General features: G+C 42.0%; 1 protein-coding gene across 1 annotated transcript in view; it reads right to left on the reverse strand.

Annotated features, from left to right (window-relative positions):
- Positions 1–23778, reverse strand: part of nostrin (nitric oxide synthase trafficking) — a 58919-nt gene extending 35141 nt beyond the window's left edge. Inside the window, exons 1-5 of the mRNA XM_028806358.2 lie at positions 23709–23778; positions 13326–13409; positions 8031–8093; positions 7865–7946; positions 2441–2503 (exon numbers count right to left, since the gene is read on the reverse strand). Coding sequence (XP_028662191.2) covers positions 2441–2503; positions 7865–7946; positions 8031–8093; positions 13326–13409; positions 23709–23728 — 312 coding nt within the window. The 5' untranslated portion in view covers positions 23729–23778. The remainder of the gene's footprint in view (positions 1–2440; positions 2504–7864; positions 7947–8030; positions 8094–13325; positions 13410–23708) is intronic.
- Positions 23779–25144: the final 1366 nt, after the last annotated feature.

A 25144-nucleotide genomic window follows, 5' to 3' on the forward strand; every position in this document is an offset into this window, starting at 1 on the left:
GTACTCTTTGCATTTATTTGACAGTAAACTATTTCAACCATATATATATATATATATATATATATATATATATATATATATATATAATACTACTAGTACTAATTGTAATACTTATACTAAATGTGTCTATTTAGATATATTGTGAATATTTAGATATATACAAAATGAATGAGAATTTTCTGCCCATACGTATGAATTTCTCTAAACTTCATTTTGTCCCTGCAGTGACAGCAAATATCAATAAGACAGCCTTTAACAATGTGTAGAAATCCTTAGTTCTATATGGGGGTAATAAATAATCCTCAGCCATGTGTCAGCTAAGTACTATAACATCAGATAATATCTGTTAAACACTCAAAATCAAAGCTATTACACATAATGCTGGCTTTATTGTAGTGACAATTGCTGTACCATTAGCTAGGTTACTGGAAGTTAGGCTAGTAAAGATTTCTAAACACATGAGCTGCGTCTTCTTTGTGCCTTTTACTTTTTATCTTTTCTGTGCTCCCAACTGGTGTTGACTTAAAGCCAACTCTCTGATCGTTAATGGAAAATTATCACAACAGGTAACAGTCAGCAACATCAGTTTGACAATTCACGAAACAGTGGCGTCGTACGCAGGATGTACAAGAGGAGGGTAAGTAATTCTGCCTTTCGGAATGCATGTCCGTGCATTTCTATTATTCTTCATTTTGCTGTTTTTATAGCATTATTCTTTTTTGTTACTGTATATAATTTTGAGTTTGCTATTAATAAATTGTCAGTTATTGAACTGATTGTTTGCCTGCTATTATTGTAATTAATGCAGAAAACACATAGCTCCCTTTTACTGTGAGAACATGCTGGAACTCAGCCACTGAGATTCACACTCTGAATATTCATAGACTTGAATTACCGTATATACTGGCATTTAAGTTTTCCTGGGGATAAGTCAGGGCTTGATTTTACCGTATAATTTCCGTTATTTTATAATGTCGGTCGTATAAGTCGAATGCGGAAAGATCACACTATTGGTACAAGAGATTATGTTATGCTAACGCCAACCTGAGAGAGTAACCATGGAGCACATGGCCTTTTTTTTCTATGTATTGTGCCTCTGTGACCACACGGTAATACCTGAACTATTCCAAAGCAACGTTTGCACTGTTTGTGTATTTTGTATCTCACCCCCTCATACACCTTTATCGTAAGAGCATCCCTTATCTACGATGGAGCATTCGATCAGAAGAAAATATGAAGCTGGTTTTAAATTATACGTCGTTGAATTAACAAAAGAAATTGGTAACTGCGCTGCCTCAACAAAATTTGATGCGTCTCAGAAACTGATGTGAGATTGGAGGAGGCAAGAAGATGTAAAAAAAAATGTAAGTGTCACATTTTAGGAATGGGCATGTAAGTCGGGGTCTGATTTTATGATCAATTTTCCAGGTTTCAAGACCCAACTTATACTTAAGTATATACAGTAAATGTAACACACATTATGTGAAGCTGCCTAGCCTCTGAGGTTTGATTCTGAAACACCACTTAGGAAAGCTACTTTTCCCCTGAGGTTACAAAAGATTTATGTAACACATGCTAATTGAAAGCTACCTAGCCCCTAAGGTTTTATTATAAAGCGCACACTTGTTAAATGTTGCTTCACCTCCGAGGTTGCAAATAAAAGGTCGCTATCAGCCGTAGTCATAGTGCTTTCTAGTGAAATACAACCCAAAGCTTTACAAGCGATAGTCAGTCTAACTCACATATTACAGTACCTTATACTGTAACTAAGTCATCTCATAAAGACAAGAGTGGTCTTTTAGACTAAAAGCAAACATTTGGAGTCAGATTGCTGGTCCACACTCCCATTCTGTCGTGAGGCTGCAGTGAAACTGAGTGAGTAGAAATTGAAATTGTGTCTAAACTTAAAACTGGGGAAATGAGTGAAAGAGAGTGAAGCATCGTGTAGTGGAAGGTAGAGATAAAGAAAGAAGGGTCTGCCTGATGGAGGGAAGGAAAAATAGGAAAGGGGGGCATGATAGGGGAGAAGTTACTTGTCAAGAAGAAGGCCAGGAGAACCTGCAAAAGTGAAAGATAATGTGTGAGAAATATGAAGTAGACATGTGGTGAGAACATGGAACACATGAGATAGTGTTGGCTACATGTGGTATTGTGACAAGTAATCAGTTACTAAATAAAGGATGGGAGAAAACATCAAAATGAACAGTGTTCGGGTATCATTTAATATCGACCATAGTGAGCTCAAGCAGAATGGAGTGGACAGCTCTAGGCATGCACACCACACTTTCAGTAAGTTGGCTTAGCCTCATTTGTACCAAGACCACAAAAGGCTCTTCCTTTTATTCTGTGTGTGCATATTTATTTAATTTACCGCATTGTCTTCTACCTAAGCCATCGTTACAGCTACGTAATAAAAGCAGGTGGTAATTTATTGTCTGACCTTAATCTGTTCATTCCAGTTGCAGACAACAAGCTTTCCAGTCTTCTCTACAGCAATGTCTAACTGGGGAAAAAAAAAGAATGTTAAAATAATTGTATATATATGTACTTTCAACATACTCAAATGATGCACACGGTAGCAAGTCAGTCAGTTGTAGTTTACATACAGCAGTGCCTTTCCTGATGACCAACAATAAAACATAACCGCTCGACCTGCAGGGGGCTTCGAAACAACAACAGGATTTACCACCGTTCAGAGTGACAGTGCCGCTCGGCACCCGTGGAAAGAAAAACCTGGCCAGAGTTAAACTAAGCTCTCAAATAATAATAATTCTTTGTATTTATACAGTGATCCCTCGCTATATCGTGCTTCGTCTTTCGCGGCTTCACTCCATCGCGGATTTTAAATGTAAGCATGTGTGAATATATATCGCGGATTTTTCACTGCTTCGCGGATGTCTGCGGTCTACAGTACGTGTGCTTCCTCAGTTGATTTGCCCATTTGAATTCAAACAAGGGACGCATTTGAATTGAAACAAGGGACTCTATTGGTGGATGGCTGAGAAGCTACCCAATCAGAGCATGCGGTTAAGTTCCTGTGTGCTGCTGATTGGCTCCGCGACAGAGTGCTGCATTAACCAGGAAGTACTAATCTCACTCATTCAGCATTAACGTGCACAAGCGCCAACAGAAGATGCAAATGATTGCAGAAAAAGTAAAAGTTTTGGATATGTTGAAGGAAGGAAACAGCTACACCGCTGCAGGACACCATTACAGCATTAATGAGTCCACGATTCTTTTTATTTAAAAAGGAGGAAAAGCTTATAAGATCTACGGCCACAGTGTCTTTTAACCAGGGCACAAAATGAGTTGCAAGTGGACGTTGTAAGGCAGTAGTCTGGATGGAATCTGCTTTAGGGATTTGGATTGAAGAGTGATGGAAGAAGAACAACGGCGGTGCTAAACAGTCGCCTGAAGAGGCTCCTTTAGAAGAGCTGTAACGCTATCCTTTGTTGTGCAGTAAAATTAAACTCATCGTTATCGGACAAGTCGTCGTGTCATTGTTGGTGAGTAACCATAATTAATTATTTACGTACAGTACTTATTACATGTACATAGTTTAGTGTCACTGTACACACATTTTATTGTATACAATTTGTCTTGCATTGTACGTATTTATTGATGGTGGCCTGTCTGTCGTAATGGCTGTAACATATGTGATATCGGAGACGCTCGATATCTTTAAAATAATATTTAGGTTTTACTGTGTTTACATACATAATTTCAACAAATCTTACCTAATATCTAAGAGAATACAAAGGGTTTATGCTGTATAATTGTGCGGGAAATGTTTATAATAGTGTGGGAGAGTTTGTAAGGCTTAAAATATATAAAAATAACCACATGAACATATGGTTTCTACTTCGCAGATTTTCTTATTTCGCGGGTGGCTCTGGAACGCAACCCCCGCGATGGAGGAGGGATTACTGTATAGCGCTTTCCTCACTACTCAAAGCACTCAGCAATTGCAGGTTAAGGGCCTTGCTTAAGGGCCCAACACTGCAGAGTCCCTATTGGCATTTACAGGATTCGAACCGGCAACCTTCCGATTGCCAGTGCAGTTCCCTAGCCTCAGAGCCACCACTCCGCCTTACATACATACATACATAAATACCCATCACATTTCACCTGTGATTAAAACTAAGATGTTATTAGTTCTCTTAATATTAAACAAATTGCTTTTGGCATGTATACTGTTCAAAAGGTAAAGACTTTCACTTTAAAATCATGTCGTACTAGGGTGTTGTACCGTGTTAGCCATTATGAATGTAGTGAGAAGTCAAGCAAAATGACAGACACCTTTTATTGGCTAACTAACAACGTTACAATATGCAAGGCTTTCGAGGCAACTCAGGCCCCTTCTTCAGGCAAGAAACTGGAGTTCCTTGTGTTTATATACACACTAGGACAAGTAACAACATTGGTAAACCTTTAAGTGAGGCATCTTAAATGTAAAAAATGAATAGACCTCTTCAGGCTAAGATTCAATTAACAAGAGAGAAGAACAATGTATGGTCAGGATCTTTGGATAAGATAACTGTCCAACAAAGTCTTTTGAAGTTTCTGATGAGTTTTTTCATACAATGTGGATCTGTAGACAGGTTAGTGACCCACTTCAACAGCCATGGACACTGTGAAAGGGACTTTAAGTCGCAGTGCTTATGGGCAACTTCAGAACTCAGAATGAGAGAAAAGAATGGGAAGTCAAACTCATGCTAAAATTTGATACATTACAACATGGTTTGAATAGAGACAAAAGTTTTACGGCCGGGTATGAGGATTGTTTGCATCTCTGAGACTGAAACAAACAACCTGACTACAGACCCACATTATATGGAAAAACTCATCAGAAACTTCAAAAGACTTTGTTAGACAGTTATCTTATCCAAAGATCTTGACCTTACATTGTTCTTCTCTCTTGTTAAATGAATCTTTGCTTGAAGAGGTCTATTCATTTTTTACATTTAAGATAGATAGTGTCACGCACGTGCGCTTAGGGAGCCGCGGAAGGACCCAAACTGTTACGTGAAACCTCAGGCCAGAAGGGAATGGCGGAGTGCTAACCTCTCTCTCTTTGTTTTCAGCAGAAAGAAAGAAACACCACTGCCATGAAGTCGCCTCCAGTAACTAACCATAGAATATCACTTCCGCATTCCCTCTGTCGACCCCTGATGACGTCAACATCCCAGCATCCATCTTGGTAACTTCCCAGCAGCCTTCACTTTCACTTCCGGTCTCTCTCCATAAAGATTCCCCCAGTCCGCCGTCTTGTTGTCTGATGCATATTGTTGTGAACAATTTTCTGATCGGGTTTTATTATTTACAGTATACGGGGCCGGAAAACCCCAACCCTTTATGCTTGTTGTGTCTTCTTTTTATGATAGATAGATAGATAGATAGATAGATAGATAGATAGATAGATAGATAGATAGATAGATAGATAGATAGATAGATAGATAGATAGATAGATAGATAGATAGATAGATAGATAGATAGATAGATAGATAGATAGATAGATAGATAGATAGATACTTTATTAATCCCAAGGGGAAATTCACATACTCTAGCAGCAGTATACTGATACAAAAACAATGTTAAATTAAAGAGCAATAAAAATGCAGGTATAACAGACAATAACTTTGAATAATGTTAACGTTTAACACCCCAGGTGGAATTGAAGAGTCGCATAGTCTGGGGGAAGAATGATCTCCTCAGTCTGTCAGTGGAGCAGGACGGTGACAGCAGTCTGTCGCTGAAGCTGCTCCTCTGTCTGGAGATGATACTGCCTTCTGAGCGCCCGTCGCTCTGCCATGGATGTCAAACTGTTCAGCTCCATACCTACAATAGAGCCTGCTTTCCTCACCAGTTTGTCCAGGCGTGAGGCGTCCTTCTTCTTAATGCTGCCTCCCCAGCACACCACGGCGTAGAACAGGGCGCTTGCCACAACCATCTGATATAACATCTGCAGCATCTTATTGAAGATGTCTCACTTAAAGGTTTACCAATGTTGTTACTTGTCCTAGTGTGTATATAAACACAGGGAACTCCAGTTTCTTGCCTGAAGAAGGGGCCTGAGTTGCCACGAAAGCTTGCATATTGAAGTCTTTCTAGTTAGCCAATAAAAAGTGTCATTTTGCTTGACTTCTTACTGCAAAATCATGAAATCACAGTCTCAGATGTCACCATTTTATCCTGAGGAAGTCACTGGACTGGTCATAGGAATAACCTTGAGCTGAAATGAATAGTCTTTTATAGTAAATTAACATTATCCTATTATTATACTTTTATGTGATATCATCTACTGTTAAATTCTGCCCTGTACTTGTAATATTTTTATTTTACTATTATATTGTATTGAGGATTACTCGTGATCTCTTCTATGTATTGTATTGTATTTACTCCTTTTATTTTTGACACCCACTGCACGCCCAACCTACCTGGACAGGGGTCTCTCTTTGAACCGCCTTTCCCGAGGTTTGTTCCATTTTTTCCCTACAAGGGATTTTTTTTGGGAGTTTTTCCGTGTCTTCTTAGAGAGTCAAGGCTGGGGGGCTGTCAATAGGCAGGGCCTGTTAAAGCCCATTGTGGCACTCCTTGTGTGATTTTGGGCTATACAAAATAAAATTGTATTGTATTGCACATGTCCCTCTCCAAAAGCAGATGGAAGCCTCTGCATTGTGCTCTCCTCCTCCTCTAATCTCTCTATTGTATTTTTATAACTTCTTCAGTCGTGTACGCATTGTTCAGCCTTGACCGCTCATCTCCACACCTCTCACGCAATCGTTACTCCTACTGCGCACATCCTCTCTCCGTCCCACCCCATGACGCTCTCAGTGCTAACTCGCCCTTCAACGCAGTCACTTATAATGGCAAGACAGAAAAACAAATTATCGGCATATAGTGCCTTTTCTATCTATCTATCTATCTATCTATCTATCTATCTATCTATCTATCTATCTATCTATCTATCTATCTATCTATCTATCTATCTATCTATCTATCTATCTATCTATCTATCTATCTATCTATCTATCTATCTATCTATCTATCTATCTATCTATCTATCAGTCCTGTGTCAGGCCAACAGTAAAGCATCCTGAGCATGTGTAGGGTTGCTTCTCAGCCAAGGCAGTGCAGGGCTCACTCATAATTTTGCCTAAGAAAGCAGCCATGAAGAAAGAATTGGGACCAAAACATCCGCCGAGAGCAACTTCTCCCAACCATCCAAGAACAGTTTGGTGACCAACAAGGCCTTTTCCAGCATGATGGAGCACCGGGCCATAAGGCAAAAGTGATAACTAAGTGGCTCAGGGAAAATTGGGGTCCATGGCCAGGAAACTCCCCAGATCTTAATCCCATTGAGAACTTGTGGTCAATCCTCATGAGGCGAGTGGACAAACAAAAATCCACCAATTCTGACAAACTCCAAACATTGATGATGCAAGAACGGGCTGCTGTCATCAGTCAGGATTGGGCCGAAAAGCTGATTGACAGCCTGCCAGGGAGAACTGCAGAGGTTTTGAAAAAGAAAGAAGGGCGAACACTTCCGAAATTGACTGTTTGCATAAACTTCATGTGATTGTCAGTAAAAACCTTTGAAACTTATGAAATGCGTGTCATTCTACTTCAGTACACTATAGAAACATCTGACAAAAAGATCTAAAAACACGGAAGCAGCAAACTTTGTGAAAACCAACCCTTGTGCCATTCTCAAAACCTTTGGCCACTACTTTATGTTGGTCGGACATGCAAGTAAGAACTTCACTGTACTCTGTACACGTATGTGTTGATTACCACTACTTTACCTTAAGATCCCTCAAAAAAGGCCCAGTTAAAAGTTCTTTTAAAAGTTTACAATACCTACAGGCTTTTTCTTCTTGTTATGCTCATCAGCGATCTGCCGAATGGGTGGAATGGCTTCAGCTAGGAAGGCAAGACCTAATTTTCTGAAAACAGAGCAATAACATTTAGAGAGGGCAGTTGGCATTGATCATGGCATCACTGATATGAGCACTACAGTGCTGACTTACCGATGGAGGTCGGCCGTCGACTCCATCTCCTCGGACACGTGGTTCCATGCATTGTAAGTGCAGCTGAACAGATTGATAACAAGGTTAGTGATATGCCCAGTGCCCCAGCTGAAGGCTGTGCCAGGCTTCAGCTCTTTATGGCTGCATGATGCCCTGTATTGGCGGGGGCACTGGACTGCAGAATTCGACAGAGCCATGGGCTAATTCTGAAGCTTGTCCTGTGTAGTAAAAGCAAGGCCTCAAACCTGCTTGGCCTTCAAGCAGAATTTGTCACATGTCAATCAAAAACAGTGGGCGGAACCTTTTCCTATTGGTTAATTGTATCCTGTTGACTACTTTTTCCTGAGTGGAGGCCACCAAGGACCTTTTTAGTTTATTGCATTCAAACTGTCAGAAACAAGAGATGCAATAGTTTTGCCGACTAAATACAGCGCCTTCGGGAAGTATTTAGACTTTTTACACATTTTGTTCTGTTGCAGCTTTGTGCTAAAGTTAGTTAAATTCACTTTTTTCCTCCACCAAGCAACATGTAGAACTCCAGAATGTCAAAGCAAAACAGGACTTTAGAAATTTTTGCAAACTAATTAAAAATAAAACTGAAACATCCCAATGACACTTCTATTCAGACTTAGTACTTAGTTGAAGTCCTTTTGTCCGCAGTTCCAGCCCGAATACGTCTTGGGTTTGACGTGACAAGTTTTGCACACCTGGTTTTGGGGATTTTCTGGCCTTCTTCTCTGCAGATCCTCTCAAGCTCTCTAAGGTTGGATGGAGACCATTGGTTGACGGCTCTTTTCAGGTCTCTCCATAGATGTTCGATTGGGTTTAAGTCTGAGCTCTGGCTGGGCAACTCAAAAACATTCCCAGAGTTGACCTTAAGCCACTGCTGTGTTATCTTTGATTTGTGCTTAGGGTCATTGAACCTTCTGCTCACTTTGAGGTCCACAGCTCTGTGGAGTTGGTTTTCATTATGGATATCTCTGTACTCTGCTCCATTCAGCTTTCCCTCAACCTTGTCTCTCTCCCAATCCCTGCCTCTAAAAAACAACCCAACAGCATGAGACTGTCACCACCACCATGCTTCACCATTGGTATAACGTTGTGCCGATGATGAGAGGTGCCTGGTTTCCTCCAAACATGACACTTAGACCTGAGGCCAATCAGCTCGATCTTGGTTTCATCAGACCAACTGCTCTTACTGCTCACAGTCTTTGAGTCCTTTAGATGCCAAGAAGGCTTCCATGTGTCTTTTACTGAGGACAGACTCCTGTCTGGACACTCTGTCATAAAGCCTTGATTGGTAGGGTGTTGTAGTGTGAGTGGTCCTACTGAATGTTTCTAACATCTTCACACAAGATTTCTGGAGCTCAGCCAGAGTGACTACTGGGTTCTTGGGATAGTTTAGCTTTTCTTATTTTAAATAAATTTGCAAACAATTCTAAAATCCTGTTTTGCATTGCCATTCTGAGATATTTAGTGCAGCTTGATGAGGAAAAAATTAATAATAATAATAATAATAATTCATTACATTTATATAGCGCTTTTCTCAGTACTCAAAGCGCTATCCACACAGGGAGGAACCGGGAAGCGAACCCACAATCTTCCACAGTCTCCTTAATTAATTTAGATGTTTTCAGCAAAAGGCTACAACATAACAAAAAGTGAAGAGGTCTGAATACTTTCTGACGGTGCTGTTTATAGAGATGATTTAACATATTATAACTGTACCAAACAGTGGGTGCATGTATTAAATTATAGTAAACCGTACTTTAAGTCAGACAGTCTAGCTACATGTGTTCTCCTTGTAAAACAACAAACAACGTGTGGCCTGTAGGGTGTGTCAGCTACAAAGACACTGTAGCGGGTTGAAAGAAGTGTTTTTAATTAGTACAATTCAGTCTTTTTCTTTTCTTTTCTTTCTCCTTCACTCCTCCCAGGAAAGTTTTGTCCTTCTCTTCTCTTGACACTGAGTTCCAGGGCAAAGTGGAACACTCTCTTTTAAACCTGACCCAGGAGGACATGCAGTGCCTAAATAATTGTATCTGGGAAGCATTTCCAGGTCAGGTGTAACCACCCGGGAACAGAGCAATCATCTCCCACTAACTCCCCCTGGTGGCCCCATGGAAACCAACAGGGCAGCCCTTTAAGACCATGTCTCTCATACTGCCCTGCAAGTGTCCATACAGAGGCTCACCATAAGGGATGCTGCCACCAATATTATATCGGCGAACAACCTACATATGGAAACCAGTCCCCCACATATCTGGCCTCCCAAGGGGCTCACCATAGGGGATGCTTCTCAATCTCGGTAGTCCATCCACTATGCTAAACACCCAGGCGAATAAATGATTTCTATCCATTGTTTCTGGACTACCAGTCCCAAGGCACAAGCTTCTGCAGTGCCCCTCCACCTACATCCTGGCTGGTAACACTGCTGGTACATCTGATTGCTTCTTCTCACTGCCATGCTATCTATCTATCTATCTATCTATCTATCTATCTATCTATCTATCTATCTATCTATCTATCTATCTATCTATCTATCTATCTATCTATCTATCTATCTATCTATCTATCTATCTATCTATCTATCTATCTATCTATCTATCTATCTATCTATCTATCGTAGATGACACAAGGGCTGGACGGGCATCCCGGCCAGGAGAGGGAACAGACCTGGAAGGAAGGACCAGAAAGGGTGAACAGACTGCATGTTAACAAGAGAAGAAGTGCTGGAGGTTTTTTATTCCCCCAACACACTAGATGGCAGCAGTCCCGGAGGTCAGTGCACAGTAAGAAGCCAGTAGAGCAGTCCTGCTGGGGTCACTGGGTGCCACGAGAGGGTGCAGTAGGGTGACCAGCTCCCTATTATGGAATTCCGTGCTACCCGTAAGAGCTTTCATCGGGCAGTCACCCTGGCACTGGAAGTACTCCTGGATTTGTAATAAAAGGGACCGCACTCCCTTATTCAGGTGAGTCGGAGATGGGAGGTAGTGTACTTTAAGAAATCTCGTCAAGTAAATTTTGTTTACCCTCATCTAACTGTACCCCCTTTATGTTTGCCTTGTGGTGGACTGGCAGCCCTCCTAAGGTTGATCTCTGCCTTGCATTGGCAGACTTTTTTGCTAAATAAAAGCAAAACAACACCCATTAAAGTTTTTTTCTTGTTTAGTTTTGGCATATTCATTTTTTGCAGTGTATCTAGTGCTCTTCTAGCTACTCAAAGCACTTTACACAGAGAGTGGGGAGCCACTTCAGCCCCCATCAATGTGCAGCATCCACCTGGATGATGCAATGGCAGCCATTCCTGCGCCAGTAAGCTTGCCACACATGAGCTATTGGGTGATGAAGAGATAAAAGAGAGAGACAGTTAGCCAATAAGGGGCCAAAGTGATCAGGCTGTGATGTGCAATTTATCCAGGACATCAGGAAATCCCCTTTTATGCCCACAGAAGACCAAGACCTCGTTTTAATGTTTCATCCAAAGAATGGCACCACTTTTACAGCATAGTGTTCTGGTCATTGCAGTGGGGTGTTGGGATCCACACACAGACCACAGAGCCCCGATGGCCTCACCAACACCTCTTACTGTAGTAACCCAATTTTTTTCCAACATGGTCTCCCCGTCCAAGTAAACATGCTTAGTTTCAAGTGGATTACCTGATCTGAAGTGTAGATGCTGTGGCTGCTGTCTTAAATGTGCAACAGCCCAAAGCCTTGGAGGGGTGAGCCACTTTTGGTGTATTCACTGTGTACCTTCCCATTTTATGTAATCGACTGCTTTATTTTGGACCGTATTCTATTTGTAAATAGCACTGCTCCCTCACATTTGCTCTACAGTCCTGAGATGGTCTGGTCTGCTTGCTGTTTGCTTATTCTTTCCATTTTCTCCAGTACTGTTTTATTTCTCACATCCCCAAAATATATCAGGTAGGTGAATTAGTGGCTCTAACTGTACCCCGTCTAAGTTTGCCTTGTGGCGGACTGGCAGCCCTCCTAGGGCTGATCTCTGCCTTGAATCCAAACTGTTAGAACATTAGAACAATCTCCACGAGAACAGGCCATTCAGCTCAACAAAGCTTGCCAGTCCTACGCACTTATTTCTTCTAAAATAACATCAAGTTGAGTTTTGAAAGTCCTTAAAGTCTTACTGTCTACCACACTATTTGGTCACTTATTCCAAGTGTCTATCGTTCTCTGGGTAAAGAAAAACTTCCTAATGTTTGTGTGAAATTTACCCTTCCAGTTGTGTCCCCGTGTTCTTGATGAACTCATTTTGATCCACTAGACTAATTCCCTTCCTAATTTTAAACACTTCATTCATGTCACCTCTTCATCTTCTTTTGTTTAAACTGTAAAGGCTCAGCTCTTTTAATCTTTCCTCCTAACTCATCCCCTGTAGCCCTGAATCAGCCTAGTCGCTCTTCTCTGGACCTTTTTTCTAGTGCTGCTATGTCCTTTTTGTAGCCTGGAGATCAAAACTGCACACAGGACTCTAAATGAGGCCTCACCGGTGTGTTATAAAGCTTGAGCAGAACCTCCTGTGACTTGTACTCCACGCATCAAGGCGCTATATAACCTGACATTCTGTTAGCATTCTTAATGGCTTCTGAACACTGTCTGGAAGTTGATAGTGTTGATCACTACGACTCCTAAATCCTTCTCATAAGGTGGACTCTCGATTTTCTGACCGCCCATTGTGTATTCAAACCTCACATTTTTACTTTCTATGTGTAATTCTTTACATTTACTGACATTAAATTTCATCTGCCACAAATCTGCCCAAGCCTGTATACTGTCCAAGTCCTTCTGTAATAATATAATGGATTCCAAATTATCTGCTAATCCACCTATCTTGGTATCATCTGGAAACTTAACCACCTTGTTCCTTATATTCCTACCTAAATTATTTATAAATTTATTAAAAACAGGAGCAGCCCCAGCCCTGCCCCCTGCTGGTCACCACTCTTAACATCGGCCAGTTCTGATGAGGTTCCTCTTACCATCACCCTCTACTTCCTGTGTCTGTGCCAATTCTGCACTCATCTACACACTACACCCTGAACTGCCACTTCTTTAAGTTTGATGCCCAACCTCTCACATGGCACCTTATCAAAGACAATAAGAGCTGTTGGGATAGGCATTGTGCCCACCATGTTACATATTTAAAAAAATGTCACCAGAAAGTAAACAAGTGATTAACTATTTGTGAATGGGCCACACACACACCAGGACTGCATAACAGTACATATATAATGTACAGCGTATATTTCTCTGTCTTGCTTACTTACGTACTTTTTGATCATGCCGCTTGTGACTTTTGCCAGCTTGACAGATAATTTTTGCATTCCTTTTGCGTAGCTGATTTCCAGGTCTGCCCTTAAAGAGAACATCAGGATGGAACATTCAGTGTGCGTCAGTGTCTGACAAAACAATCAGCAGGCCCGCCATGCCCTTTATCTCAAAGGTGCTGGAGGTGACACCGTGACACAGGAAAATCAATAGCAGGAAAAGAAAAAAGAGAATGGTCAGTGTGAAGGTTAAGAATGACGAGGCACAAACACATTTTTTTTTCTTCTTACTTTGAAGAGGGACCCTGGTTGAAATGTCACATGTTTATCATTTCAAATGCACATTTTCTTAAATATTATTCTTCTGTTTTCACTCCCAGTGTTGACAAAGCTGACTCCTTTTCCTGTGGTGTTTTAGAAATGCATAACCAGGGAGTTGTCCTTTTCTATCTATCCTTTTTTACCAATGTTCAAATAATTGGTAAAAAAATAATAGAAACAAACCCATTTACATTTAATACTTCGCCTTTCACAGAACGCACCAACACTTGCTACTTCGCTAAACCCACCACAATGCAGTATAGGGCAACAAGGCTGAAGAAATTCATTTTACATAACCTTTAATTGACCAGAGGGATTAATAAAATTAGAAAGGAGAGATGAGAGTCGGCAACAATGAAAGGATGTTGCATGCTGAAACCTGAACAAGAAACCAAGCAAGCCTATGAAAATAGAGTAAGTGAGTCAAACTAAACCTATGACATCAGATGTAAGTTATTTAAATATCAGGTGAAGTCTCTCTTAAGTATTTAGATAGATAGATAGATAGATAGATAGATAGATAGATAGATAGATAGATAGATAGATAGATAGATAGATAGATAGATAGATAGATAGATAGATAGATAGATAGATAGATAGATAGATAGATAGATAGATAGATACTTTATTAATTCCAAGGGGAAATTCACAGACTCCAGCAGCAGCATACTGATACAAAAAACAATATTAAATTAAAGAGTGATAAAAATGTAGGTAAAAATAGACAATAACTTTGAATATTGTTAACGTTTACCCCCCCCCCCCGGGTGGAATTGAAGAGTCGCATAGTGTGGGGGAGGAACCATCTCCTCAGTCTGTCACTGAAGCTGCTCCTCTGTCTGGAGATGACACTGTTTAGTGGATGCAGTGGATTCTCCATGATTGACAAGAGCCTGCTCAGCGCCCGTCGCTCTGCTACAGATGTCAAACTGTCCAGCTCCATGTCAAGAATAGAGCCTGCCTTCCTCACTAGTTTGTCCAGGCGTGAGGCGTCTTTCTTCTTAATGCTGCCTCCCCAGCACACCACTGCATAGAAGAGGGCACTCGCCACAACCATCTGATAGAACATCTGCAGCATCTTATTGCAGATGTTGAAGGACGCCAGCCTTCTAAGGAAGTATAGTCGGCTCTGTCCTTTCTTACACAGAGCATCAGTATTGGCAGTCCAGTCTAATTTATCAGCTGCACTCCCAGGTATTTATAGGTCTGCACCCTCTGCACACAGTCACCTCTGATGATCATGGGGTCCATGAGGGATCTGGGCCTCCTAAAATCCACCACCAGCTCTTTGGTTTTGCTGGTGTTCAGTTGTAGGTGGTTTGAGTCGCACCATTTAACAAAGTTCTTGTTTAGGTGCCTATACTTCTCCTCCTGCCCACTCCTGATGCAGCCCATGATAGCAGTGTCGTCAGCGAACTTTTGCATGTGGCAGGACTCCGCGTTGTATTGGAAGTCCAATGTATATAGGCTGAACAGGACCGGAGAAAGTACAGTCCCCTGCGGTGCTCCTGTGCTGCTGACCACAATGTAAGACATGCAGTTCCTGATACGCACATACTGAGGTCTTTAAGATAGTCCACAATCCATGCCACCAGGTATGAATCTACTCTCATCTCTGTCAGCTTGCCCCTAAGGAGCAGAGGTTGGATTGTGTTGAAAGCGCTAGAGAAGTCTAGAAACATAATTCTTACAGCACCACTGCCTCTGTCCAAGTGGGAGAGGGATCAGTGTAGCATACAGATGATGGCATCCTCCTCTCCCACCTTCTCCTGATATGCGAACTGCAGAGGGTCGACGGCGTGTTGAACCTTTGTCCTCAGGTGGTGAAGCAGCAGCCGCTCCATGGTCTTCATCACATGTGACGTCAGAGCAACAGGCCGGAAGTCATTCAGCTCACTAGGACGTGATACCTTTGGGACTGGGGTGATGCAAGATGTTTTCCAAAGCCTCGGGACTCTCCCCTGTTCCAGGCTCAGGTTGAAGATGTGATGATATTTAAGATATTATTAAAGATGATATTTACTTAGATATAGCAAATTCTGCAATAAAATTAAGATACAACTCATCTAAAACACCCAAAATGATTACTTTCTATACACCATATAGTATAAGAGGGGACACAGCAATGACCATACATTAATCCCAAGATTTGTTCTGCCCGTGAAGCAGTGAAAAAGGACAAACTTTAAAAATCAATGAACAAACAGGTATTGCTAGCTAGTGGTGGGGAGGTATGCTTCAACACATGGCGAGAGGTACATCGACTCGAACGGAGACTGGCGCATGAGCGAGGAGGGCATCGTGTGGCTCCCTACTCCTGACGTCACTCTTCCACCCTCCTCTCGGCCCGCAGCTTCTGTCTCGGATTCGCTGCCGCAAGCCAACTATGATTCTTAGAGCGATGAGAGAAGTCAGAAATCAACCAGAATGTCCAAGTAAATTAAAGAAATAACCCGCTCTAAATCCATTAAGTGGTTCTCTCGTTCGCTAGCTAAGCGGAGGTAAGATACGCCCCGAGGCTGGAGCGTGAGTGAGGAAGGCCCCGCCCACTTCCCCTTGGCCTGCAGCCTCCGTCTCGGATTAGTGCGAATATATCACTCCTGCAAGTGAACTATGATACTTAGCGCGATGAGAGAAGTCAGAAATCAACCGGAATGTTCAAGCAAATTATAGAATTAACCCGATCTAAATCTGTTAAGTAGTTCTCTCATTTGCTAGCTAAGCGGAGTTAAGGTACACGCCCCGAGGCTGGCCTGTGAGCGAGGAGGGCACCATGCAGCTCCAGACTCCTGATGTCACGCTTCCCCTTCCCCTTGGCCCGTAGCCTCTGTCTTGGATTCGCTGCCACAAGTGAACTCTGATACTTAGCATGATGACAGAAGTCTGAAAATCAACTGGAATGTTCAAGCAAATTATAGAAAAACCCCATCTAAATCCGTGAAGTAGTTCTCTCGTTCTCTAGCTAAGCAGATGTAAGGTACATGCCCCAAGGCTGGAGCCCCCACAGCCCAATGAGTCTCAAATAAAGCGGTACCACAAGAGAACTATGATACTTAGCACGATGAAACAAGTCGTAAAATCAACTGGAATGTTCAGGCAAATTATAGAAAAAAAACTTGATCTAAATCCGTTAAGTCAGGGGTGTCGAACTCCGGTTCTGGAGGGCCGCAGTGGGTGCAGGTTTTCATTCTAACCGTCTCCTTAATTAGTGATCAGTTTTTGCTGCTAATTAACTTCTTTTGCCTTTGTTTTAATTGATGTGACTCAGACCCCTTAGTTGTTTCTTTGTCCTTAATTAGCAGCCAAACAATAATGAGACACAAAACAAGAAGCCACATGACCAGGGGGGTATTTTTCGTACTTCGCTTAAATCATCCGAGATCAGGTGCCTCATCTTGGATGAGTTAATGCCAGTGAAACTCATCCAGATAAGTCGGTTTTTCAAATGCAGCTGTGTATTAGATTAGTGTAGCTGGATCTAATCATACGAGATGAATCTGCGCGCCCGTGCTGAGTGAACAGCCCATATATATTGAGTCTAGAAAACATGATCAGCAAGTCTTTGATAGGCTGTAACAAAATGACAAAAGAATGGGCGCATTTTTTTTTCACACATGCGGCACAAGACCTTTTATTCGAAAGACATGAAGAATTTCAAGATTTAATATGCACAAGGGGTAACACTGCAAAAACAGCCCAGACCAGAAAAGACGGCTGGCAAAAAGTGGCCGTCAAATTAAACGCTAAGTAGTGTGCATTGTACTTACTGAATGCAGCGTTTCATTTCCTATGTGTCAGATTAATTATTAGTTAATATGTTATAATTCCAGATCAAACGTGAGCACAAGGAGAACATGGGAACAGGTTAAAGTGAAGTACAAGAATATACTTCAAACTGGTAAATATTGGTATATAACTATTTAAAGAATTGTTGACATAAAGAATCATATATAATGTAAAGAACATTAATTTTAAAGCTAATAAGGAGGCAGACAAGCAAAAAACAGGAGTAGGTCCAGACGGTCCAGACCTAACCCCTGCAGAAGAGTTGGATGTCCAGCAAAATGCCCATCACCCTGTTTCTGAGGGCATTCCAGGGGGAAGCTCCTCCTCAGAACCATGTGGCAGGATGCAGTGGTCACTTCATTTCAGGTGAAGGATGGTCATTGCATATATTTGTCCTCAATGTGTGCCATAGGTATGTTCCATATAGCCCTCTTTTTTTTTGGGTCAGTTGCAGGGAATGTCATATCCCTTGAACCTGTGTCTGACCAACGAGATATTGACGAAGGTCAAATATTTGATGAAGACACTGTGTCTGATTATTCATCAGAAGGAGAGGTTCATTTTCCAAATAATGTTTGATCAAACTCCACTCTGATCAGTCCCATGTGCCCCAATCACATTTGGAAATCCTTGGTAATGAGAATGTTAGGCTGATTGTGGCATTCTTTATGGAACTGTGGGTATTTTAGCCTGTGTACTACCTACCTGCAATGGCATGATACGCCTCTTTTATTGTCTGCACTCGCAGGTGTCCAGGAAACACTATGAAAACCCGAAGGTAATGTTTCAGAGCCAAACAGATTTCACGAATTGCCTGGCAAACTGCACTTTTCGATAGATGTTCCGCATCGCCTACAGTATATAAAAAAAGTGCCCCTTGCAAGAAACCTCAAAGCAATGCCTACTGTCTGTGTGGTTGTGAGAGCCCGACTTCGCCGAGTTTGACTTCGAATATACGGAGCTAATAAATCTTTGAGGTACAATATTCCCCCTCGGCTAAAGCGGTATCTTTCGTACAGAATTTCCTCCAGGAGCAATAAAGGATCTTGCCGATCACGCCAAACCCACTCTATATGAAAATCTCTTTGTATAATTTGCGCACCAATATCAATTGGTTGCTCATTCATGAACGGCGAAGCCATGACTGGATGACTTCCACGCACCGTCACTGATCACGTGTGTAAACTAATCCTTGTTTACAAAGAACAAACCTGCTCCGAGCAGGTTTGTGGATTTGGATGTGTTGCTATGACAACACTTCCAGCAAGAGTTTCAAAAAACCGACAGATCCAGGATCAGGCCAAATCGTCAACAATTACATCCGGCTAAACGAGTAATCCACGTACGAAAAATACCCCCCAGCTCCCCTGTGCCCATCACACAATAGCTGAAAATAAAGAAGGGTGAAGGTCTCAGTAAAACAGACAATCAACAGTTTTGGAAATGTCTGCTGTGGCAGAACGAGAGCAGCAATAAGCCATGGAATTAAATGACGGGTTCAATTAACAACAAGAATCAGCATCTCATTAAGAAACTGGTTCGAGTTTGAATCCCCAGTTTAATTGGTCATCTGTTGGCTCGTTTCACATCTAATTTCTGCTTGGCTGTCATTTAATGAAGAAAAGAATCAATTCAGGGGACCGAATCCTTAAAACACTTGTTATGAAAAAGGTTAGAATGAAAACCTGCAGCCACCGCGGCCCTCCAGGCCTGGAGTTTGACATCTGTGCGTTAAGTAGTCCTCTCGTGAAAAGCAGACAGACAGATATATATATAGGGAAGAAGCAGCTGGAGATTCCACTATTATTTAGCATGTTGTATGAATTCCATATTATTATTAATTTACTTATTTCACTGATGCCTTTATCCAAGGCAACTTACAACATTTATGTTGCAGGTGGTTACATTTCCTTTGGCTTTTGCAATTGGAGCACAGGCAGGTCATATGACTTACTCAGGGTCACACAGTGTCAGTAGCAGGATTTGAACCCACAACCTCAGGGTTTGATGACCAAAGTCTTAATCACTACACCACACTATTCCGTTTGAGATCATGCCATAATACAACATAATAACCGGGTTCATTCCTTGGGCCTACGGGTAGAACGAGGTACAAGTCTATTTAACGGAGAGCGCCTTTCTTAGGATATGACATGTTCCAAGTAGTGTGATCTTTATTGTGATCCTTGTATTTTGATGTTACCCGAGATCTCTTGGGTATACCGTATTTCTCCATTCCTTTCTTTATAAGTCTGAGGGCTCCTATTACTACTATTTCTTCTACTTCTTCTTGTTATTTAAATCATGAAAATTAAGGGGACGTGCATTTAGGACTGAAGCCAAGAAGCACTTCTTTATGCAAAGAGTTGTGGGACTCCGGAACAAACTACTGAGACATGGAGCTGAAGCAGAAACCTTGTAAACCTTTAAAAACAATGTGAATGAGATATTAGGACAGCTTATCTATGAGTTAAACAAACGAGCTTGACGGACTGAATGGTTTCCTCTCATTTGTCAGATTTCTTCTGTTCTAACAGTTGCCCCAGTCTAAGGTGGCATGCATGCTGAAGCAGATTTTCTTCAAGGAACGCTCCGTATTTGGCTGTATTCATTCTTCCTTCCATTCTAACCACTCTCTCTTTCCCTGCCGCTGAGAAGCACCCCCATAGCATAATGCTGCCATCGCCATGCTTCACAGTTGGGATGGGATTAGGCAAGTGACGAGTGGTGCCTGGTCTTCACCAGACACAGTGCTTGGAGTTCTGCCCATAGAGTTCAATTTATGTCTCATCAGACCAGAGATTCTTGTCCCTCACGCTCTCAGACGCCTTTAAATGCTGTTTGGCAAACTCCAAGCAGGCTGTCATATGCCTTTTACCCAAGAGTGGCAGTGCCAGACTAATGGAGTGCTGTTGAGATGGTCATCCTTCTGACAGGACAGGTTCTCCTATCTCAGTAGAGGACTTCTGAAGCTCTGTTAGACTTACCATTGGGTTCATGGTCACCTCCCCGACCAAGGTCCTTCTCACCTGGTTGCTCAGTTTGATTAGATAGTCAACTCTAGGAAGAGTCCAAATGGTTTCAAACTTCTTCCATTTCACAATTATTGAGGCCAGTGTGCTCCTGAGAACATTCAAAGCTTTGGGAATAGTTTTATCCCCTTGCCCTGATCTGTGCCTCATCACAATTCGATTTCAGGAGTATCCAAAGAGTTCCTTGGACTTCATGGCTAGTTTAAATTCTGACATGCAGTGTGCATTGTGGGTCCATATAACATTTACACCTTTCAAAATGACGATGCAGTTGGTCACAAGTGGACTCCAATCCAGTCTCAGTCACATCTCAAGCAACATTAAAGAACACAGGATGGACCTGATCAGAATGTGGAGTGCCACAGCTTATGGTCTGAATACTTGAAGATGAAGGAGAAATTTCAGTTTTCTTCAAACATGCTTTCACTTTGTCATTGTGGGTTATTGAGTGTAGATTGGTGGACAAAAAATGACAAATTTCTCCATTTACAATGAAACCTTCAACACAATAAATGGTGCGGAAAGAGAAGGGCTCTGAACACTTTCTGAATACACTGTATGTTATGTGAAGGTTAGGGCTTCCATTTTGAGCAACCATTGCAACCATAAAGTAAATAAGCAGGGTATAAAGTGGACAGATGAATAAGCAAAGGGGTGAAGTCTTTTGTTCCCAGAATAGTTCTTTGCTTATGTAAACCCAACACAGCTTAGGTGTCATCCTCCATGTCACTGTGCATCCAGCTCATGGTGTTGGTTCTCGTTTGTGCTGCTGTATTCACGGCCCAAGTTGTACTTGTTATCTTCGTTTTTGCTTCTGTCACTACTCCGTGGAGGACGTGTGCACGCTTACAAACGTGGCAGAGTGGTGGCTCTGAGGCTAAGGATCTGTGCTGGTATCCCGAAGGTTGCCGGTTCGAATCCCCGTCAGTGCCCAAAAGAGATCCTACTCTGCTGGGCCCTTGAGCAAGGGCCCTTAACCTGTAATTGCTCCAGGGGGCGCTGTACAATGGCTGACCCCTGCGCTCTGACCCCAAGGGGTATGCGAAAAAAACTAACAAACACTGTTGTAAGTCGCTCTGGATAAGAGCGTCTGCTAAATGATGTAAATGTAAATGTTATAAAATAAAAGTGTCAGAGTGCTTCTTTAGAGCAATGTCATAGGGGAACTATTTCCACATGAAGGTTCCAGGAAGAACATTTATTTATTTAGACCCTGTTGTGGTGAGAAATTTTATATATACGTTTATAAATATTATGTAAGTCAGACAAAGCAAATGTAATATTAGAGTTTTATTTCATTGATGAGAAGAGCAACACTTTCATGTCTAATTCCCCCCTGGTCTTTAGGACAGAACCAAGGAAGGTAGTGTCATTTTATTGCAGGCAAGTGATTCTCTGTAGGACAGGAAGGCCACCTAGAAGGACGGCCACCTAGCTGGAAAGCTTAAACTCAATGAATGGTTTTGGGGGCAGGTGTGAAAGACATTGTGTGACCCCCATTGGTCTGAAGTAGGGCTGTTTGGGATTGGTTTTGAATCAGAAGCCATTCTCTACCACAACACCCCAGTGGCCTTAGGATTTGGACAGAATATGTGTGAATGTGGTCACTTTATCCTTCTCTCTCTCTCTCAGACACAGACACCATGGCCATGAAAAGAAAAACACAAGCAGAAAGCACAACTTGGCAGCCATATTGAGACAGGCATGCGGCCTGTCCTGACGAAATCTGACTAGAAGTGATGAGCTGACTAGAGACGTTTAACCCTTAAACTGCCACATACTTGGGGGGGTTAATGCACCCCCTGGATGCCAAATACTTGTTTGCTGCACTTTTAAGTAAACGTAACAATTCACCAAAAACAAGAGACGTGAAATTTCAATGGAACATATTTTTTTCATGCAAAGAGCATCACAATTACTGCAACACTGATCATTTTACACACTGCCAATGAACTGTAAAAACTATTAAAAAAACTACTGCAACAATATGTACAAGATGCAACTGTCGCCATTGATCAAATTCAGTAAATCACCAAGCCAACTGCGCTTGAACTGGCTAATGCTAATGCTCGCAGCTAGTCTTGTGCAGTAGCTGAATCCCAGGGACAATCATGCTGATCCACTAAGGGGGCGACGGTGGTCATGAGCTGGCTACTCAATGAATGTACGACACTCACTGATCAACTCCGGCGTGCTGGCAAATTGCAATGGAAACCGACTATAGCTGGTTGCAGTGTTCAACGAATGTACATTGTCGAATATACTCGGCTCCAGCGTGCTGGCAAATTGCATTGGGAACCAACTATAACCGGTTCCGGCGGTTTTTAAGGGTTAAGTAACTACAAGTCTGTGTGCCGCCTGAAACTAATAGCATTTATCTGAAATAAACTGAAATTCAGCATTTATTAGGTTGTTTGGTTGTCAATGTTCACTTGTACTTTGCTTATTGTTATTATTTTATGAATATTATTAATGATACATTATTCAGAGTTGTAACTTGACTCCTGCTTGTCTTTCACTCTCCGTAATTGCCTGACATTACACAAAGGGCCACAAAAGACCGCTCTGTCTCTCATGGCTGCACAATGCTGCAGCTTAAGTGCATTAGTAGGAGACATCTTTTACATTTTGAAATCATTAAATCATAAACCACATTAACTGAAGCTTTTGAACTCCATCAGAAGGGAGAAGGGAAAGTGCGGAGAAGTTATAAAGTACAATAACCTTATAAACTGTGCTAAATCTATGGGATTTGAGGCATTCTGATAAAGTTTGCACAATAAAGAATACAAAAGGGGAAAGTTGAGTAATAGAGAACTCTACCGAGACAAAACAATCCATAATAGGCTCCATACAATAAATAACCAGGACTAGATGGTGACAGGGTAATGAAACACCAATGGCTCCTGATGTTAAAAGGACTCCTGCTGCATAGAATCACACAGGCTAAGTTGAGGTTTTCTTAATCTGTGTCCTGCTACGTAGCCCGCCATACATTCATTTTTGTTCCCACATACTAGGAAGTTTTTCAAAGCTCAAATAACCAACATCATATACAAATAACCCATCCTAGATTGGAACGTCCATTGCCAAGTAATGGAGCTACGAGGAACCACACAACCCAGTAAAGAACCATAAAGGACCCTTCACTAAGCAGCATGTTTAAAAGTGTAGCTAAGAATCTCATTGGACTGTGTACATGTGACAACAAACTACAGCGTGAATGTCATTAACGTAAAGCAGCTTACCTTTGCTGGAAGATGCCCATGAGCTCCTTGCAGAAATGTTCTCCATTTTTAGAAAACTTCTTTAGATCTTGATAAGTAAGTCATACTGAAAATAAAGGAAATAAATGCACTGTGCGATTAATGCGCAGCATATACAGGAAAAGTCATCCCTTTCATTTGTGCTACAGATACCAGGGCCTGTCTAGACAGCAGTGGGCACACTGAAGCTTATTTAAACAGTCTTTGAGAAATGAAAGCACTGGGATTACAAAAATAATAATAAAAGATCATAAAAAGAGACAATTAGATGCAGAGATAATCCACAGAGTGCAGTGTGGATGAACAAGTGGAAGAAGTTATCAGGATTATTGTGATGATCAAAGAATTAAGGGTTAAAGCTCAGGTTTTTACCGTCCTGTAATCTCCTTTTGGAAATGTATTTTCCCAGGTTCTCATTAATTATAATTTTTAGGTGTGTTTATATGTCATTTGCAAGTAACTATTGCATTGGCAATCATCGGTCTAAATCAAACCACTCGGCCCCTCCATAGACCAGTCAGTCAGTCATTTTCTAACCTGCATACACCTGAACAGGGTCATGGGGGTCTGCTAGGGCCTATCCCAATTAGCATAGGCGCAGCAAGGCAGGAACAAACCCCTGGAAAGGACGCCAGTCCATCACAGGGTAAACACACACACAACACATACACCACACGGGCCGGTTTAGGATCGCCAATTCGCCTAACCTGCATGTCTTTGGACTGTGGGTGGAAAACGGAGCACAAGGAGGAAACCACACACAGAGACCTGGAGAGAGACATGCAGACTTGAGTTTTTGGAGTATTGCAATGCTATGTGTGTTGTGTTTTGTTTGCTGTGAGGCTTGGAATTCTGTAATACACACTTGTGTGTGTGTGTGTGTGTGTGTATTTTTCTTTTCAAACTGTGTGTCTTGTGTGATGTTATGCCATGACATTTACTTATTTGTCTGACACCATTATTCAAGAGGTGCGTGGGCTGGCATCCCTGCCAGGATGGGTCCAAGTTAGAAAGTGAGTGGGCAGGAAGAAAGGCAGGGAGCTCCCTGCTTCTAGAAGGAGATTATCAGGAGATACCAATATGGAAATGGGTACGCTGGCATCCTGATGGGGATGGACCGAAGATGCTTACATGGTTAGCAGGCCAGTAAAATAGAGGAACAGGGGGAGATGACCTGTCAGGACTATATACATGATAGATGGCAGCATCCCTGGGCTGAGGTACCTGTACACACACCCACAGGGCATACTGAGAACTGCAGTCCCGTGGGGCAGCCCTGATGGGTGCTGCATGGATTAGCGCCCCCCCCCACCCCCTTTTGTGGGGCTTCGACCTGACCTAGAAGTGCTTCCCACATGCAACGTCCTAGAACTAGAAGTGTTCCTGTGTCTTGGATTAAAGGAGCCACTCTGCCTAAC

The sequence above is a fragment of the Erpetoichthys calabaricus genome, chromosome 8 (genome assembly GCF_900747795.2).
Source record: "Erpetoichthys calabaricus chromosome 8, fErpCal1.3, whole genome shotgun sequence".
Taxonomy (NCBI): domain Eukaryota; kingdom Metazoa; phylum Chordata; class Cladistia; order Polypteriformes; family Polypteridae; genus Erpetoichthys; species Erpetoichthys calabaricus.